The following is an 18,576-nucleotide window of genomic DNA, read 5'->3' as shown; positions in this document are numbered from 1 at the left end:
CCTTAAGATGTGTCATCATCAGACGCTATGCTCTTAATAATAATGTACCATCTGCATCTGACATCGGTATGTCGTATGGCTATTCCTATTTATCTTGCCTATTTAAGTAGCAGTTCATAAACATCTTCATGCTCTCTGCAGGTTCCTACAGGCTGGTTGGAATTACTAGACCGGTGGGCATATAGAGAGTATGCACATGCGTCACTTGTCCACCGGGACACACCCCCCTCATCTAGACTGAGTGGCAAAACATTGAGCAGCATTGAGCATTGGAGTTTGACAGTGCTCGTTGGAAATCACTCAACAATCCTGCATACCACCTGTTTCTAAATTGCACATAGTGCAGGAGGCAGCAGGATGTTGCGTTTTTCAAAACGACCGCTTCCAAACTCTGACACTTAACTCTCTGTATAATCATTATAAACAAATAATCACCTGCACGGAATTTATAGACAGAAAGTAGCCCATAACATGTCTATGATGGATTTTTAAGAAACACAAACTTTGCAAATAGAAAGAGGATAATTCAAGCTTTCCGTACAGTTGCCATGTTGGTGAGTTTAACGTTGTTTAATACAATCAGATAGGACTTTTCTGTTTGGATGTATAGGCTGTCAAGGCCAGAAAGTAGTTTTTTGCCACTCAGTAGGCATTCGTTCCCGCATAACCTCCAGGGTACGATGATGTCACGCGCATAGCCTCTATTGGCCCCACCCGGTTATGCAATACCCGTTGTACCCATTGTCAGAGTACCCGTTACCCGTCTGTCTGTCTGTGATTCCTGTATCTGTCGGTCTGTGTTCCTTTTATGTCCATATATGGAGGTCTCCGTATCTGTCTGATGTCCCCGATGTCATTCAGTATATGCACATATATGGGAATGCCCATATATGGGCATAACGGTGGGATCAATGGTTCTGGACAACAAGATCTCCATATATGCCACACAGACAGACGGACAGAAATTTTGCGCATTTATAGTAAGATTATGTTATTCAGTTAATTCAGTCACCACATTAACCCTGGCGTCCCTATTTTGGGCATGTCATTATAGGAAAACTTTTTTTTAAAGAAGATTTCTAGCAGATCATAAAATATCAGCAGATATGGCTTGTGGTTAAATGAAGTTGCTTTAAATGAGGCTACTCATTACATTAACTACTACAGGCTACAATTAAATGATCTTCCTCAACTACATTATATTGCTCCAAGAGTCTATAAACAATTGTATTATTGGCCCAAGTGCAATTTCCTCTCTGCAACATGTGGAAACACAGTCCTGACTAGGTTGAGTAGAATTAGATCACAAATAAAATGTGAACACTCAACTGTGGTTCTTGTAGGCCTAGCTACTAATCTCCTTTGGGCGCACCCCACAGCTAAGATTTGCATCAGATCCCCATTATTTTACAAAAGGTGTGACCTAAGGGTTTAACAGGCTAGACAAATACAAAGCAAAGGAAAACCTGTAAAGCAAGCCTGTAAATTGAGTCCAAGTTGTGTTTATGTCATTCAATCAAATGCAATGGTACACCTTTGTAGATGACGAAATGATACGGTTGGTAGTGTGCAGTATGCCATGTCCAAAGTGGGGTCCAGGGACCCTCAGGGTTCCTTGAGGGGGTTCCAGATGGGCCTGTAACTCTGAAAGTGTAAAAATTGAACCAAATAGACATATGGGTTCATTTGGTTCCATTTGTACACTCTCATAGTTATGGGGGTCCTTGAAAATAAAACCTTTGAGAACCACTGTTTTAGGTCCTCTGTCTGGTAGACCATGATCTGCCACCTATCTCACAATATACTGATATAATGACTCCCTCTGCTGGACAGTCTTACACATTACACATGGTTTGTGTGGTTTTCAAAATGTTTGCTTTTAATTGCCTCACTACTTCCACATTGTAGTGACATACCTCTCAGCTAATGTGTGTTTTATTGTTTTATTTAACTTGTGTGTGGTGACACACGCTGTTATGTGGCAGACTTAGTGATTTGGGGGCCCTAGGCAGATTTTACTATTTAAATAGTGGGGTCCAGGGTTTTTTGAGGGGGTTTCTTCACTCTCAGAGTTACAGGGGTCTTTAAACTTTAAATTAAAAAGTTTGAACCACTCATTTAAAAAAGGTAGGGTCAGTGATATTTTTGGGTTAAAACAAAAAGTGTTTTGTTAAAAGGTTAAAGCACTATATTCCAATCAGAATAGAAAACTCAGACAGGATACAGATTAAACAAGTGAAATTGGAAGCGATGACACAAAGAAATGAGCAGTCAAAATTGGAACTGGAACACTATTAAATTGAAGCTAATACACTCCTGATTGTCTGAAAGTTTGCAACCCACCTGAACATGTATGTTCTGTTTATTGAAGAGCTGGAGAGACATTGAGACTCCTGTTAGTGAACAAACACTCTGTAGCAATTACTATCAGAATATAGAGCTATTTAACACTTACTCTAACCAAACAAAATCACTTACCCTACCTTTAAGCCAATGAATGCAGATGATGTGGCAATTATTTACCTTGTCTCTCCATGGCAGGAAGTGCTGCTGACTGGACCAGATTATTAGACTGCATTAAATGATCTTTCTGGACTGTCCTGTCTTCTAAAAAAGGAGAAAAGAATGCTACAGGTCAACAATGGAAACACAATGACGTGGGGAAAAAAACAACCCTATCTACTGTAAAGCATAATATTGAATTTACCTACTACTCTCTTTCTCTCTGAATGGTTGAATCTGTCAATGTCATTGCCACTAGAAGCAGCACATTCACATAAATCGTTGCTTGTTATGGCGGCATTATCAGCTGTGGCGGTGAAAAGCAGTTCATTTATCAAGTTTATTAACTTTAATTTCCACTTTTCGTTCTCGTTTGTGTGCATTACTTTCGTAGCTAAATGTGTATTCAAGATTCAAACAGTGCGCTGTTTACTTCCTGGAATGTGACGTCAGCCTCAGGCAGCAGCACGTTCATCAGTCAGTGGTTATATGGTTAAATGCAGTGCAGTGGTGTAAAGTAAAGTAATTAAGTGCATTTACTCAAGTACTATACTTAAGTAAAATGTTGAGGTATTTTTACTTTACTGGGGTATTTCCAATTTTCAATACTTTTACTCCACTTACATCTCAGAGACAAATATTATACTTTTACTTGATTATTATAACAAAACATACATTAACCACTTCAACCCTATATACAGTTCGGCCTTTTGAAAATAACCGATCTACAAGCTCACAATGCATCGAGCTTGTAGATCTACTATTTTCAAAAGATTTTCATACAATTTATACATTTGAAAACTTGTAAAATGGGACATTCTGCATAATGAGTATACTTTCTACTTTTGGTACTTTAAGTACATTTTGATACCAATACTTTTGTACTTTTATTTGTTGAATTCCGGACTTCCGGACTTGTAACAGAGCATTTCTACATAGCAGTATTGATACTCTTACTTAAGTAAAAAAAATGACTTTTTCCACCACTGGTTAAATGAAATACACTCTGTCTAGTGGGACCCAGGTGGTCGCCCCTCACTGCCCTCTATTGGAAATCAATTAGATTGCATAGTGCAAGTAAAGAATGCAGGATAATGATGACATTTTATTTTTAAATGTAGGCACAACATTTTATTGTTTGTGTTGCATTTAGTACCAATTCTTTGCTTGTAAATATGGAAGTGACTGGTGTAGACAAGGTGTGTGCGTTTACATTGCTTTGGCAATGTAAACTTATGTTTTCTCATGCCAAAAAAGGCATGAATTTTGAATTTTGTGTGTGTGTGTGTGTGTGTGTGTGTGTGTGTGTGTGTGGGAGTGTGTGCGCGCACGCACGTGTGTGTGTGTGTGTGTGTGTGTGTGTGTGCACGCACGCTCGCATGCATGGACTGTGGCTGTGAAGGCTCTTAGTTATGGCTTGAACGTCACTGAAAGGTGAAAGGGAGACCTTTGTTGGTTCAGTTTCAGCTTCACCCAGCTGATGGCTGCTCAGATGATGCGAACATAGACCAGGACCAGGAGGCGAACCTTCTGATTACCAGACAGCCTCTCTTAAACATCTGGGATCATTAGATATTGTTAGTGATAAGTGTCATGCATCTGTGTTTTTCTCATTATCATTTATGTCCCAGGATGTCCTGTAAGTGGATGTGTGGTAAATACAGGTAGATGTTCTTAAGTTCCCATCGTGTCTGAGCATGCATTCACATCTGCCTGTGCTCAATGCAAACAAGATTAAAGGCATCCATTACATTATAAATCATTTATTGAAATATAAATCTTCTGAATGTACATAATGCATATTGAGACATAAAGATAACATTGGGGTATTGGGTGTTAACTACCTCTTAAGTACAGACACGGTACCATGGATGACACCTGCCTTCCTCTCCGCAGCACTCACGTCACTGCCGCCGTAGACAGGGAATCTTCTACTAACTAGAGCCAAATCTAACCTGTCTTTGCTCCATGTGGAGTTCAATCCGTGACAAGATCCAAAAAGGGTAAAGTAAGAAAAATAAAAGTGCAACAGTTTTAACAATGATAACAGAAGACATCAGCCCACAGTGAAAGTGAGTGAGACAGTAACAAGACTGGTAGAGTAGCTAGGAGATACTGCAGGTTCATATATAATTGGAGTACAGTATCAGATCTACATGATTGTCTAGTCTATGGTGTCTTAACCACTTGAACCGTATAATCTTCGTTGACCGGGGTCCCCCAGGGATCTATACTTGGTCCCCTCCTTTTTTTCCCTCTACACCAAATCATAGGTATGCTGGGGTTCATGTGGTTAAATGTCTCTGTCAATGGGACAGGCATGATGATTGACGTACAAGAACTCTGTGTTCTCTGTGATTTGGAGGCTCTTTTTGGAAGGCTTTGTTTTTTTGGAAGGTCTTGCGTTAGTGACACAAGAGAGCTATCAAATTGTACCAATTATTTATGAAGACTTTGGCAAAGACATAATATAGTGTGTTATGTTTCTGATTCTGTGCTTCAACTGCAAGTTCTCCTGGTGAAAGACTAGAATTATTAATGTTCATATGTGTGCTAAGCAAATAAGGTCAGGTCTGGTTATTTTGTGTTTTGCTGATCCACAAATCTCTGGAACTTTGGCCATTAGGGGTTCTTGTTGGTCACCGTTACAAACAGCGGACAAGGATTGGGCTTGATTAGCATTAAGCAGAGAGGAGATTCACAGGGCAGAATACGGGTGCAGAAGCTTAAACATGTGCTTGCTATATAAAATACTTTTATCCCAATAATTCTCTCATATAAAAACACTCTACATCTATTTACATTACAATCACACTGGGAACTTTCCTATGACGAAGGCATGTGACAGGATTTGGTCAAGGTCAATTGAAGGAACAAATTTGGTGACGACAGCCATAACTGTACTTGAGATAAGAAGTCACAAAGAAGCATGCAGCTTGAAAGACACTCTCTGATATCCGTACTCTTCGCTTAACCCTCTACGGTCACTCTACCTTTACCAAATATTCACAAATAATACATGTTTACATATAGACGAAGTACAAAAATAGATTTGGACCGCTGCTCTTATGTAGCCACTGACGACATAATAAGGTCATGTACAAAAAAACAATATTATACATAGTCCAGGATTTGTGCTTTTTAAATCAAAGTATTGCTACTGATTGTACCAGCATCAGGTGCTTATACTGTAGGTACTCTGTAGGTGTGTGTGTGATGTGTGAATGGCAGTGATCTCCTGTCCAGTTCTCTTTGCTAGAACTGGATATGTACAGCTTGGAGAGCCTATCTGTAGTGGTTCAACATGGCCGAGTGACAGACTGTGGCGTTCTTTCAGTGACCGATGTGTCCCTCCTTGCTTATTTTGCTGTCATAAAAATGCCCTATAGAATAATGCTCTACACAAATTACAAAGACAAAGTCTCTCTCCGTTCTCCCTCTTCGTGTGCACTCGTTCCCGTCCGACACTTGCGTACAGTTCGCAGGGAACGGCGTCTTCTGACGGTCCTCAATGTCTCCATTTGATCGCCGTTGACTCCTCCCTCTGTGGCACCACAGGGAGGGGGGGTTGGGGTCGGGGGTGGCAGTGTCGTAGGTAAGGTTAAAGGGACGTACCGATAGTCTCACCACAGACTCATCCAAGCAGTCAAGCAAGTGGTTTCGTTCTGTCCCCCGCCAGGGACAGGGCAGTCTCGGGTTAGAGGTGTGGTGTGAGGGGGCTTCAAGGAGGAGAGGGGTATTGGTTGTGACGAGGGTCTTTGGTTGATCTGTGGGTCTATCATCCTAGCTGACCCCCTCCCCCCACACTTACAGCCCTCTTCCTTGTGTCCACAGGTATAGGGGAGGGATGGGGGGGGGGGATCATCACAGGAAGCTGTCCTCTACCAGGTCACTAGAGTCCAGACACATCTCATCCAGCAACGTGATGTCCTCCAGAGTCTCACCCTCGCGTTTGGCCAGCGTGGAGCTGCTGGAGCCCGTCTCGATGGCGCTCTCCTCAGACGTCTGCGAGCTGCAGGAGACACAGATGCAAACTGGGTTAGTGGCTACTATATACTTCTATACATAACAGGCTGCATAGCTGAGCAGTGTGGCTGTGGCTGTGTCTCAGCCACATAGTTTGTTTTGGCTTCCAGCGCCCCCTGGTGGACAAAGTTACAGACAGCATTACATGCAGACAGCCTCATTACAAGAGTTTCACATTCAAGGTTTGCCTGGCTCAAGTAAATGTTATTTTGGACATGTCATCAGTCAAAATGTTTAAAAAATGTTTAATATCTTATGAATATTGTCTCCTCTACTTTCCAATTGGCTCCACTGGCGGCAGTGGGGCCATGGCCCCAACTTTGAAAACCTATGTCTATGATCTAAGGTGCATTTGGTGGCGTTGCCTTGCCTGTGTCGGTTCCTCTTTCCGTACTCGTCGTCGGACATGGGGTCCAGGTCGGGGAGGGGAATGATATATCCGCTGTCGGAGCTGAGGCGCTGCTCGTCGAAGCCACTCTCCCGGTCCTTGAGCTTGCCGTGGTTCTTGTAGGCGATGCCGATGTAAGCGTCGTCGTTGTCTGCGCACACACGGGTCACCGCGGGGTGGTCACTCTTCAGGAACTCGTGGTTCACCCTCTCGTAGCACTGCACAAGAGAAGAGGAGGACATATTAGTGATCACAGAACCAATGATGTTACGCTACAGTGGACAATACCTGGCTTGCAAACACACTGTTTATTATTAAATACTTTATCCCTGTTGTCATCAGCTGATGACTTTAAGAAAACACCAAAAATGACAAAATATTTTAAAAAAGAGTTGACTAAAGGACTATGCACACCTAAAAATGTTGACGACAGGTGCATAGGACAAAAAGAAGATCCAAGCACAAGAAGGAATGATCCTGCACGCTATCTGAAACTTGCAAAAATAGTCTTTATTTAATAACAACGTTTCGGTCCTTAGACCTTCATCAAACAAACAGTTATTATTTTTGCAAGTTTCAGACAGTGTGGGAGATCATTCCCTTTGGCACATTTCAAAACAAAGGTTTGTGAAATATATAATATAAACTGATGTCTTAACGCTGCAGCAGAGTTACAAGATAGCTTGAACATCACTTTTCTTCTTCAGAAAATAGAGTAATACATCACCTCAGTTCATAATGACAAAAACACAAAATGATTTCCCCATCAACTGGAACAGCTGCGTGTGTGTGTGTGTGTGTGTGTGTGTGTGTGTGTGTGTGTGTGTGTGTGTGTGTGTGTGTGTGTGTGTGTGTGTGTGTGTGTGTGTGTGTGTGTGTGTGTGTGTGTGTGTGTGTGTGTGTGTGTGTGTGTGTGTGTGTGTGTACACGTTCTGCCTAGCTGCGACCATCAGCTGGGCGCTCAGTCTGAAACCGAACCGCATTGCCCTGTCACAGGCCGAGGTGCTAAAAACAGGAGCACGGTCCCTCCTCTCTGCCTAACCAACATTAAGCCTCAGTGGGTGGAGGGGTTTGATGTGCCATGTGTGTGCGGTGCTGTGTTCAACAGGATAATTATGGTAGAGAGCCGGGGCTGCGTCACTCCCCGTGCTGAAGGCCAGCCGATGTAACCTTCCAGCTGTTGCATTAGCACCATAACACACCGTATCGCTCTGCAGCGGAAACGCAGGGCGCTGAGAAAACCCGCACAAACACAGGCTCTGAACGCACAGTTACAGGAAGTGGCTAGAGATTTTTGTGGCTTTTTTCTTTTCCTTTTTTCTTTACCGAACTACCGTCCTTTTTTAATAGTTTACTCTTTTCTCAACCTGTATTTATCGACGAGTCAAAGTAATTAAAAAACAAGTAGCAGTTGTTTTGTAGGAGTGCTGCCGTCGGCACAAGTCAGGAAGACATTTTGGACGAATCACGGAGACAGAGGTCTGGGGAAAAGGCTAAAAGGTCATCCTTAAACATAAAAGCAGAGGGGGTGGAACAGACAGGGGTTTTAGGACAGAAGAGAGGTGTTCGCGTGCAAAGCAGGTGTGAGGTTCAGAGAGATATTCAGGATTTGCTGGGGCGGGGGGATATGCCTCTGCTATATGCCTATTGATACCCCTTCTGGTCTTTCATATGTGATATGTTTTATCACAGCTTCTCTTGTATGTGTGAGAGAATTAAACACATGCATTTCCTTTGGGGAAATGTAGACTGACTGATTTGTGTGATATTTACGTTTCATAATATCACAATTTTACAAATGTGGAGACACTCACCCTCTTGTAGGTGGAGGGCAGCAGCGAGGCCACAACGTCACTCAGCCCCTGGAAGGCAGGCCTCTTCTCTGGCTCACTGTTCCAGCACTTCATCATCATCTCATACCTGGAAGAAAAACAAATACAAGCCGTGTTATCACAGGGAGGGGAACGGATGGACAGAACAACCTGTCAACAACTGTCCTGAGGCAATTGGCACGCTGTCATTTAGCGGTGACTCATGACACGCGTTGTACATCACTGCTTGCTAACAACTGGCTCCAAAGTTACAGTTGCATCTGAATACAGAATTACACAGGATTACACACATGGATAACAGGCAGGACAAATGATTTGTGCCGCATGTTATCTATGCAATCATAGCACACAACAACACCACGCACACAAAACATAACGGCGACGAAAGCTTACACGTCATCGGGCGCATGCTCCGGTTTGGCCATCCTGTATCCACTTTTGATCTTGTTGTAGAAGCTGGAGTCTACCACCATGCCTGGATATGGGGTGCCGCCTGGAAGACAAACCCAATGCGCTCTCATCATGTGAGACAAGACGAGAATTGGATTCAACTCGTGTCCACAAGGAGCACATGGTCTATGTACTAACTGGCTGATCCACAAGGCACCCCTGAAAGGTCACTTTTGTCAGTATAATTTAGAGTTAGGCCCACTCTAGTCTCAATCTCACTTCTGTGTAGAATCTAAACTTCTAATCTGTAGATGCAGTTCACCTATGTACAGAGAATCGGCTCAAATCTTTCCAGCCACCTCATAGTGATTTCTTCCCTCCTCTCTTCTTAAGAGCTGACGTGTGCATGATAGACACTCACCTAATGAGAAGATCTCCCACAGGAGAATGCCGTAGGACCAGACGTCGCTCAGAGTGGTGTACATGTTGTCAAAGATGCTCTCCGGTGCCATCCACTTCACCGGTAGGAAGGTCTGTGGGGTGAAATCAAACATAAGGGGGGACTTTCAAAACACACTGGTGATGTTCAGTAAATAGCCAGCAAGCAGCTGTAGCAGAAAACTGTAAAGGTAACACATAAGCTCGAGCACTGGGAAAAGCAGTGGGTTGTTGGATGTCCCAACAGTAAAACTGTAAATCTTCTATCAGTAAAAACTGTAAAAAACAGTTAAAAGCTTGCAGCATGGGCAGAGACTTACGCTGCCTTTGGAAACATAGTTGTTGTCGTGCATGATGTCTCTTGCCAGGCCGAAGTCGCAGATCTTCACTATCTTGCCCTGGGAGAGGAGGACATTCCTGGCAGCCAGGTCTCTGTGTACACACTGAATGGAGAAAAGAATGGTATCAACGTATATCATTGCACCGTATGCTATACAGTGTTCTCTGCGACTAGAATACTCCATTCCCATTCACAAAGCGTTAAGTTTCAATTCCAGTCATTTTCCCCCATACAGTCCGGTACATCTATTCCTGTTCCATTTAATTTGAGCTCATTCTTAATTCCCATTTCATATTTCCCTACAAAAGTGCTGCCTTTGTGTAAACATGCCAGTTAGAGGGACGGCCATGACCGCTAATAGCTATGAAGCTGAACGAGGTGGCTTCTGGCTCCAAGCTCGTCTCTCTTGCCTGGCAGATCCAGACTGCCCTGCACTGCTATATTCGGCGCCTGGCCGCTCTCCATGAGCACGCTCTGGCCGCTTATCGCCCAAACCCCTGATTTACTGGGCCCGCTTGGCGCTGGACGGCTGTCATCATGCAGGACCAGAGCATAGAGCCAGACCACCATCAGCCCACCATCAGAGTGCCGCGAGTCAGGCGGGAAGACTCATGTGGTGGACACGCCCCCATCTAATGCGAACCAACATGGAGGTCAGACCAGCCCAGGCCTCACCAACGGCAGTGTCTTCGGATATAGAATAACGGAAGCCACCAACATCGTCCGCCAGTGTTTAAGGTCACTGTGGATGTTATGCACAATCGGCAGAAGGCACTGTGCCTGTGTTTTGATTCTGATGAATTTGTCTGAAACCTCAACATCTGAAATGTCAACAATTCAACTACTATGTTCATATACCATGGCATCTCAAAGAATTCCAAAATCTTTTATGTATTCTAAGATTCTAAGATTCTAAGATTACCTTTTTGGCATTTCTGCTTTATTTCGCTAGCGACCGTAAAGTTGGACAGAGAGCAGGGCAAACAGTCCAGCTGGCCGGGACTCAAATCACCAAATCTTGCAAATCTTTGAATATATATTATTTTAAAGCGAACATTTTTAACTCAAATCTTTGCTTCATGGGGGTCCCTGGAACAAAATATTTTGAGATGGGCGTCGGCGGCCAAATACATCATTTTGGGTGTCCTTGACATGAAAAAATGTTAGCACCACTGATATAGAAACATACGTTTTTCAGAAAACCGTTGGGATTTAGAGGGCATTTGTAGAATCGGCTTCAGGTCTTAATGGGTTAAGAATCTGAGGGTATTCCGCAGCCTGGGGTCTCACTTACGTTCTTGGAGGCCAGGAACTCCATGCCTCTGGCCACTTGATAGGTGAAGCTGAGCAGGTCGGTGGTGCTGAGGCCCTCGTCGTTGTCATCTGATAGCAGGTTGTCCATCTCGTTGTCTGGGATTAGGGGAACACAGAAACACAAACAAGATATCACCACGGGCAGCCGGTGAGTGCCGTGTATTCCACCCACTGCAAATATAGAAGTGGCTGCCTCTAAACCTGCCTTTTCCTAATGGCAGGGAGAAACCGGGCATTATTATGTGTGCACTGCAATTATCCTCTCTGTGTAATTACAGGGCTGTGAACGGGCCTAAATATTGTCGAGGGTGTACCCGGTCAACCGGAGCTGAGGCAAACATGGGCTCTAAGACTGTTGAGACGGAGGGTGAAATGGAGAGGAACACAAAAAGGGGAACGGGGTGTCTAGGCGGGGTGCTTACCACCATTCTGTGAGGGCGGGTGGTCGTAGTGGGACCTGATGTCCGAGTACTTGGAGCCGTTGCTCATTTCCAGCATGGGGACGTACTGGGTGCTGTCCGCTTGCTTCATGTCCATGTAATCCCCCCCTTTGCCCCCGAAGGCTTTGCCCTCGAAGGACAGGATCACGTAGCTGCAAGTGAAAGAGAAAAGAGAGACAGTTAAGCGAAGCAGAGCATTGACTCTTCTCTTCTCTCAACACATGTTAATGTCCCTGGCACCAGGGGTCAGGGTATGGGCGTGGTTGAAGCTGGCATGGTGGCCGGGGCTGGTTCACTTTGAGGTGCGGTCACACCGTGAGTCATATCCGTCAGACAAATGGACTACAAGAACTAAGCAAAGCGTGCCGTGAAACGTATTTCACAGGTTCTGGATTTATTTCCATATGCTCTGCTTCAGATAAGGTTCTCAGAACCTACAGTAGATTGGGTCCTGCACAGGAGGAGGTAGTACTACCCTCTGAGTTGTATGGAACCCAGAACTCGGGAGTTATTCTTCCAAAATGTTTTCTAAAATAGCAGATCTACGAGCTCACAACATGTCACGATGCGAAGCGTTGTGAGCTTGTAGATCTGCTATTTTCGCTGTTTCAATTACTTTTTCCTTTTGTTTTACTTATAATGGAAGCGTAAACAAAAAGCAATCACAGAACTTCAGGGGCTCTGGAAGGTTTCAGGTTACAGGAGGTTCTGGGTTACCGTTTGTAGTCTAAAAGAGCCAAAAGATGAGCGGCCCGAAGGAAAGAGTGGGCCACAGCTTATTTACAGGGACAGCCTGGAACAGACACGATTAACAGGTAACCCCCCCCCACCCCACCACCGCACAGTAATGGAATCAGGCTGAAAGCTGAGAGCCCTTCAGACTGAGATTTGATTAGAAGACGCCAGACAATCTCCTCAACCACGGGGAAGATGGGAGGGGGGAGGGTTGCCCATTAGACGTTACCAAGTGAGGGAGCTTGTTTGTGTGTCTGTGTTTGCATCTGTGTGTGTGTGTGTGTGTGTGTGTGTGTGTGTGTGTGTGTGTGTGTGTGTGTGTGTGTGTGTGTGTGTGTGTGTGTGTGTGTGTGTGTGTGTGTGTGTGTGTGTGTGTGTGTGTGTGTGTGTGTCCAGATTGTGTTAATGGCTGTAAAACCGAGGCGAGGAGGCGGGGGTGAAATGAATGAGAGACAAATAACCGCTGTATGTGTGTCCATATGGCGTTATCTTTAATGTACTTAAGCCATACATTTACGGACATCCAACCGTTGTAATTATTCTGGGAATTCCGTGGATGAACATAATGTATTTCAAATGTGTCTGCAAGTGCACGTGTGCGGGCACACTCATCTTTTGCATGTAGTATGGGTGTGCATGTGAGTGAAGGCACTGAATGCGCACATGCCTGTTTTCTCCTGGCATTTTCCTGGCATACCTTCGGCTGCTCTCGTCCGCAGGGTTGATGGGGTTGATGCCAAAGATGTCCAGTTCCTTTTCCTTCTTGTTCTTCTCTGGGTGCAGACTGACAAAGTTCTCCCTGTTTTTGTGCAGGTAGTTCACCAGGTCTCCATGGAAGCAATACTCTGTGATAATGTAGATGGGGCCTGCACACACACACACACACACACACACATACGTTGATGATGATGATTTTCGGTGAGTGACACCCATGCGCAACTACGTATAAATCAGAAATAATACCAACCCCTAAACCTAACCTAACCTAAATGTCTAATCCTAACCCTAACCTGATCGAAAATGTTTCACAAATATTTGATTGAAACCTTTATTTATTCTCGAAAAAAGCATTGAGGTTTAGCCTCATTTCACATCAAACTATTAATTTTCATACAACCTGTGCTTTTTTCGTGGTGAAAATCAATCTAAATCGCTGCGTAATATTTGCATTCAGTGTGGATGTATGTATGACACAAACAGCAGTTTAGTTTAATGGGAATTAATCACACAAAATAAACGCTCCCAATGTACGGTCCTTAAAGGACGACTTCACCCATTTTCAATCTTCATATAATTGGTCCACACTAATACTCATTATAACATGGTACCATTTTTGTTTACTCACTCAGAGAAGGGCTGTGGACAGTTTAGAACCCCGCCTACCAGTGACATCATCGATGGGGAATCCAAGCTAATAGAACCTGCAGGCTTTCAATTCCTGGAAAGTTAGCATGCTATAATGGAAGCCTTTGTTCTCGCATTTATAAATATCTAAATAAAAAAATTGAAATCTTGTTTGAAAGAAGAAGGGGGGAAAAACTCCCTAAAGATGAGGTCACTGGTAGGCGGGTTTCTGATGTGTCCACAGACCTCATCTGAGATGCAGACCAAGTATAAAATATTTGCACCATTTTATTATCATGAGCATTAGTGAGGACTAATTATATGTTGAAAATGGGCGAAGTCGCCCTTTAACTCTACAATAGTTTTTAACCATATAACTACCATTTCTCTTGTGTGGACAAACGTCTCAAATTCTATACTAATGCTATACCTGTTGGTACCGCACAAGTATAGTAATACAAGCTCTCTCTCACACACACACACACACACACACACACACACACACACACACACACACACACACACACACACACACACACACACACACACACACACACACACACACACACACACACACAGCCATCGGCGTCAGTCTGCAGGCTAATCTTATCAGAGGCTCATAAAGGCTAAAAGCATAGTCAAGAGGGCAAGTCTTTACTCTGCCATAAAAAAGCCAGTTAAAACGCCGCACCCACCAGCAACACCCTGGAGAAAGCTGTCAACATATCTCCGCTGTCACTGCTGTGTGTGTGCCTTTAACTGCCATCTAATGTGCGTGTGTGTGCGTGCGTGCGTGTGTGTGCGTGCGTGTATGGTTATAGACGATTCTTTTGCGTGAATCTTTGAGCAATAGACACTTTAGGAATATACTTAGAGGTCAGGTTTAGGAGTTACGTTTAGAGATATGCCTGATTCATACTCAGTTGCGTGCCGGTATCGTGCTTCGAAAATAGACAATCTACAAGCTCACAACGCGTCGCAATGTGTCCCGTTGTTGGGTTAAAAATGGCGCAAAAAATGTATCTACTCTCTCTGTGTGTGTGTGTGTGTGTGTGTGTGTGTGTGTGTGTGTGTGTGTGTGTGTGTGTGTGTGTGTGTGTGTGTGTGTGTGTGTGTGTGTGTGTGTGTGTGTGTGTGTGTTTGCGCTGTAGTTACCTGTACCTGACTTAGTGCATGCTCCCAGCAGGTTGACAATATTGAGATGAGGTCCAAGATGAGTCATAATCTTCAGCTCTGACATCAGGGCCTGTTTCTCACTGGAGCGTGCTGTCGCTGAAAAACAACAACAACCACACTCAACTCAACTGCATCTGACAGCCCATCATCAACATCACCATCATCATCATCTTCATCTTCATCATCACCATCACCATCAACATCACCATCACCATCACCATCGCACAGAGTTAAATAATCAATTACCTCATGAACCCTATTCTGGGCATGTCGTAATATGTGAACATTCTGCGAAAATAGGCGAACATTCACTGAACATAGCATCTACAAGCTTTGTGAGCTTAGCTTTGTGAGCTTGTAGAATGGCTATTTTCAGTCAACGAAGTAATTAGGGTTTAAGTGGTTAAGCATCCCATCCACTGGGCCATCCGTCAAATAATTCACTTCAAGTTATACTTTTTTTTAAAGGGTCAAAATGCATGCCTTCTGTCCCCTAACTTACGTTTCAGCATTTTCACAGCCACCTTCATCACACGTTGGGAGCGGCTCAGCTCGTAGGCGGTGCCTTCTACCACCTTCCCAAACGCTCCGGATCCCAGGATACGACCTGCAGGAAAAATGAGATGCACCAACGTACAGGATTAATTTACACACAGTAAAAACACAAACACACTATACACACACACACACACACACACAAAATGCAAGCACATCCGAGCGCTCTGCCTTCTCGAATAAGACTTCTGTGGTGTCTTTGATCAGTGAGTCAGACCCAGCCAAACCCTGTCACTGCCCACTCCACATGAGCTTATCATCATCATCACAGCGGCAACTTCAAAGACAGAGTTGTGACACATCGCAGCCGCGGTCCGACCAGTACATCGGTACTGGGAGGCCACGCGGCCGCCGGTACAAGACCACAGCACTTCACACTGTCACCCCAGCTCACCGAGCACGAGTCTCTCGCGGGGGAACTCCCATCGGGAGTCGTAGGGCAGCTGCATGGGGTCCACGTAGATGTACTCATGGCCGTCGGGGCTCACAGACTCGATCACCCTCCAGCGGATCTCGTAGCGGGGTTTCTGTAGGATGGAGCACATGTAGACAAGAGCCAGTCCGTTAACATGTTGTCTAGTCTAATACTGTTTGTCTTGTTGCCATTCAGATCATTGCTCTGATGGTTTAGGATGGACATCGGTTAACCACTTTCAACCTGGCGTAACTATTAAGTGAGTTATAGGCAAAACATTACAATGTCTTTCATAAATGTGCAAAAACTTTCAGAAATTTCCCAAAATTCAAGAAATGTAAACATTTTCAGCTTTACAAGCTCACAGCATGTCGCGATGCAATCTTGATGTAACCGCGATGTAAGCTTGTTTGTAGAGCGGCTATTTTCCTGTATTTATTTGCTTAACACATCATTTGGAATTCTAAGTATACTGCACAATCACAAAATCCCCCAAAACAGGTCGAGATGTTAAGACATCATTGTATCAATGTGTTATTTATAACACCCGCTGACGTAACGCTGATGTTGCACATAGGGGCGAGAAGAAGGTGACAAAAGTGAATGCAGCGAATCAGCCCAGTCGAGTGCGTGCAGACTGCAGGCCCGCCAGTGAGTGGGAGCGAATGAGTGAGTGAGGAGATGAGATGAACGATGCAGGTACAGTACCTGCTTCCAGATGATGACCAGGACAATGAGTGAGATGATGACGAACACCAGAAGAACCAGGACTGCAGCAGCTACAGTGAGCTGTGAGTGAGGGCCTGTTAAACATACATACACACGCATGCACACACACACACACACACACGCACACGCACGCACACACGCACACACATACACACACGTTGCAACTATTATCTTCTTAGGAATTATTCGATCAATTACTTGAGATTGAGAAGTGTGTTTTTTTATATATAAAAAATATATATATCGACAATTTGATGAATCATTTAAGTATTATTTTATACTATGTTGCACAATGGTGTCATGCTAAAATAGTGAAACTAGCCGATCTACCGTACATGCTCACAACGCTTAGCATCACGACGCGTTGTGAGCTTGTATATCGGTACTAAAATAGGGATCAATTATTCAATTATCGATATGTTTTTAATAATCGATTACATCGATTTGTTTGATTAACTGTTGCATCCCTACGTCACACACATGCTGGAGGAGTATGTTGAGTTTGATCATGTGATGATGAAATGAGTAAATGCGTCTATGTGAGCTTGAGCCCTTTCATAGCGTTGCATGCAGGGGGTTTCCTGACAACAAAGGGGTCCTCCTTATCAACAAGCCCAAAAGAAAAGGTTGCCAAATGGCCCTGGAAGTATCTTGAATTTCAGAATAAGAATCCTCCCCCAAGCAGAGGCTTGAGATCAGCTGTCTCACTGCTAACACTGACGGTGGCATTCTGGCTCTCCCTGCTAGTAACGGTCCCTAACAAAACACTTCACACTACCACTGGCAGAATGAGAAGCCAATTAGGAGGAAACAAGACAGAAGCAAATGACACTATGACATCTGAACCGTGTGAGTGTGCGTGTGTGTGTGTGTGTGTGTGTGTGTGTGTGTGTGTGTGTGTGTGTGTGTGTGTGTGTGTGCGTGTGCGTGTGCGTGTGTGTCTGGGGGCCTGGGGGGCAGGTGTCCCCCTACCACCCCTCTCTTCTTCTATCCCCTCTTGTCACCTTTGTTGATAGATGCTATAGTTGACTTTTTATTTTTTTGTTTTGTTTTATAGCACTTTTGCTACAACATAGTTGTTTTTAAATGTGCTCTATGAATAAAGTGGATTGGATTTGATTGGATTATACCATGTAGATTTATGTTGGTTTAGATTTAGATTTGTTTTGCTTGACAAAACAAATCTAATCTTTGATGTTTCTTTGAACCACTACAAAATACTCTGGATAAGAGTGTCTGCGAAATGCCTAAATTTAAATGAAGTTAAATCAAATTCAATTATATTGATTAGCAAATTGAGTAGGTGTGCACGCACTTACCGCTAGAGACCAGCTTGACCTCCCGGCTGACGACCGCCATCTCGTTCCTGGCCAGGCAGCGCACAGCCAGCGTGTTCTCCAGGTGTCCGAACATGACCTGGCTCTCCAGGTGGTTGTCCTCGTCGATGTGGGAGTCAACCGTGATGTCGGTGGAGTTGGTCAGCAGGGGCACCCACTGGGACGAGTCGTTGGCACAGCTGGACGGGTGCGAACGAAAGAGAGAGAAATCACTATGTGGAAAGTACCACTGCCTTAAACATGTAGTGTTGTTGTTAAATAAACACAGAAACACCTGGAAGGAAGTGGACTATGAAAGGGGAGGAGCCAAACTGAGTTCCTGTTTCTACACAAAAAAGGAGGTGGTGCCCCCAGAGGCAAAACATATAACATAAAATATATTTGTTCCCCAGATTGATGCAGTTCAATCGCATGCCGTAACTGCGCAGTGCAAAGGGGATGAGCCCCTTAAATGTGACTCGTGGCTGAGCAAAGTTACGTTTGATTCATACTTAGTTGCGCACCGGTGTCATGCTGCAGAAGTAGCCGATTCACCAGCTCACAACATGTCTATTTTGTGTTCAACTAAGTATAAATCAAGCCTTAATAAAGCACAGGGGGAGACAGAGGCCTGAC

General features: G+C 44.2%; 1 protein-coding gene across 2 annotated transcripts in view; it reads right to left on the bottom strand.

Moving 5' to 3' along the window:
• Positions 1-4,249: 4,249 nt before the first annotated feature.
• The window catches only part of pdgfra (platelet-derived growth factor receptor, alpha polypeptide), a 30,115-nt gene continuing 15,788 nt past the window's right edge, over positions 4,250-18,576 (bottom strand). Inside the window, exons 16-29 of one of the 2 annotated variants that reach the window (XM_084066820.1) lie at positions 17,944-18,140; positions 16,604-16,698; positions 15,875-16,007; positions 15,428-15,532; positions 14,905-15,021; positions 13,103-13,271; positions 11,653-11,822; positions 11,211-11,326; positions 9,897-10,019; positions 9,560-9,671; positions 9,142-9,241; positions 8,731-8,836; positions 6,899-7,134; positions 4,250-6,514 (exon numbers count right to left, since the gene is read on the bottom strand). In XM_084066820.1, coding sequence (XP_083922946.1) covers positions 6,367-6,514; positions 6,899-7,134; positions 8,731-8,836; positions 9,142-9,241; positions 9,560-9,671; positions 9,897-10,019; positions 11,211-11,326; positions 11,653-11,822; positions 13,103-13,271; positions 14,905-15,021; positions 15,428-15,532; positions 15,875-16,007; positions 16,604-16,698; positions 17,944-18,140 — 1,927 coding nt within the window. In that variant the 3' untranslated portion in view covers positions 4,250-6,366. The remainder of the gene's footprint in view (positions 6,515-6,898; positions 7,135-8,730; positions 8,837-9,141; positions 9,242-9,559; positions 9,672-9,896; positions 10,020-11,210; positions 11,327-11,652; positions 11,823-13,102; positions 13,272-14,904; positions 15,022-15,427; positions 15,533-15,874; positions 16,008-16,603; positions 16,699-17,943; positions 18,141-18,576) is intronic. The other variant, XM_084066821.1, reaches the window with a different exon arrangement.

This window comes from Gymnoscopelus microlampas (genome assembly GCF_963454915.1).
Source record: "Gymnoscopelus microlampas genome assembly, chromosome: 9".
Classification (NCBI taxonomy): domain Eukaryota; kingdom Metazoa; phylum Chordata; class Actinopteri; order Myctophiformes; family Myctophidae; genus Gymnoscopelus; species Gymnoscopelus microlampas.
The sequence above is the reverse complement of the archived record's forward strand: the minus strand, read 5'-3'. Positions and strand labels throughout refer to the sequence as shown.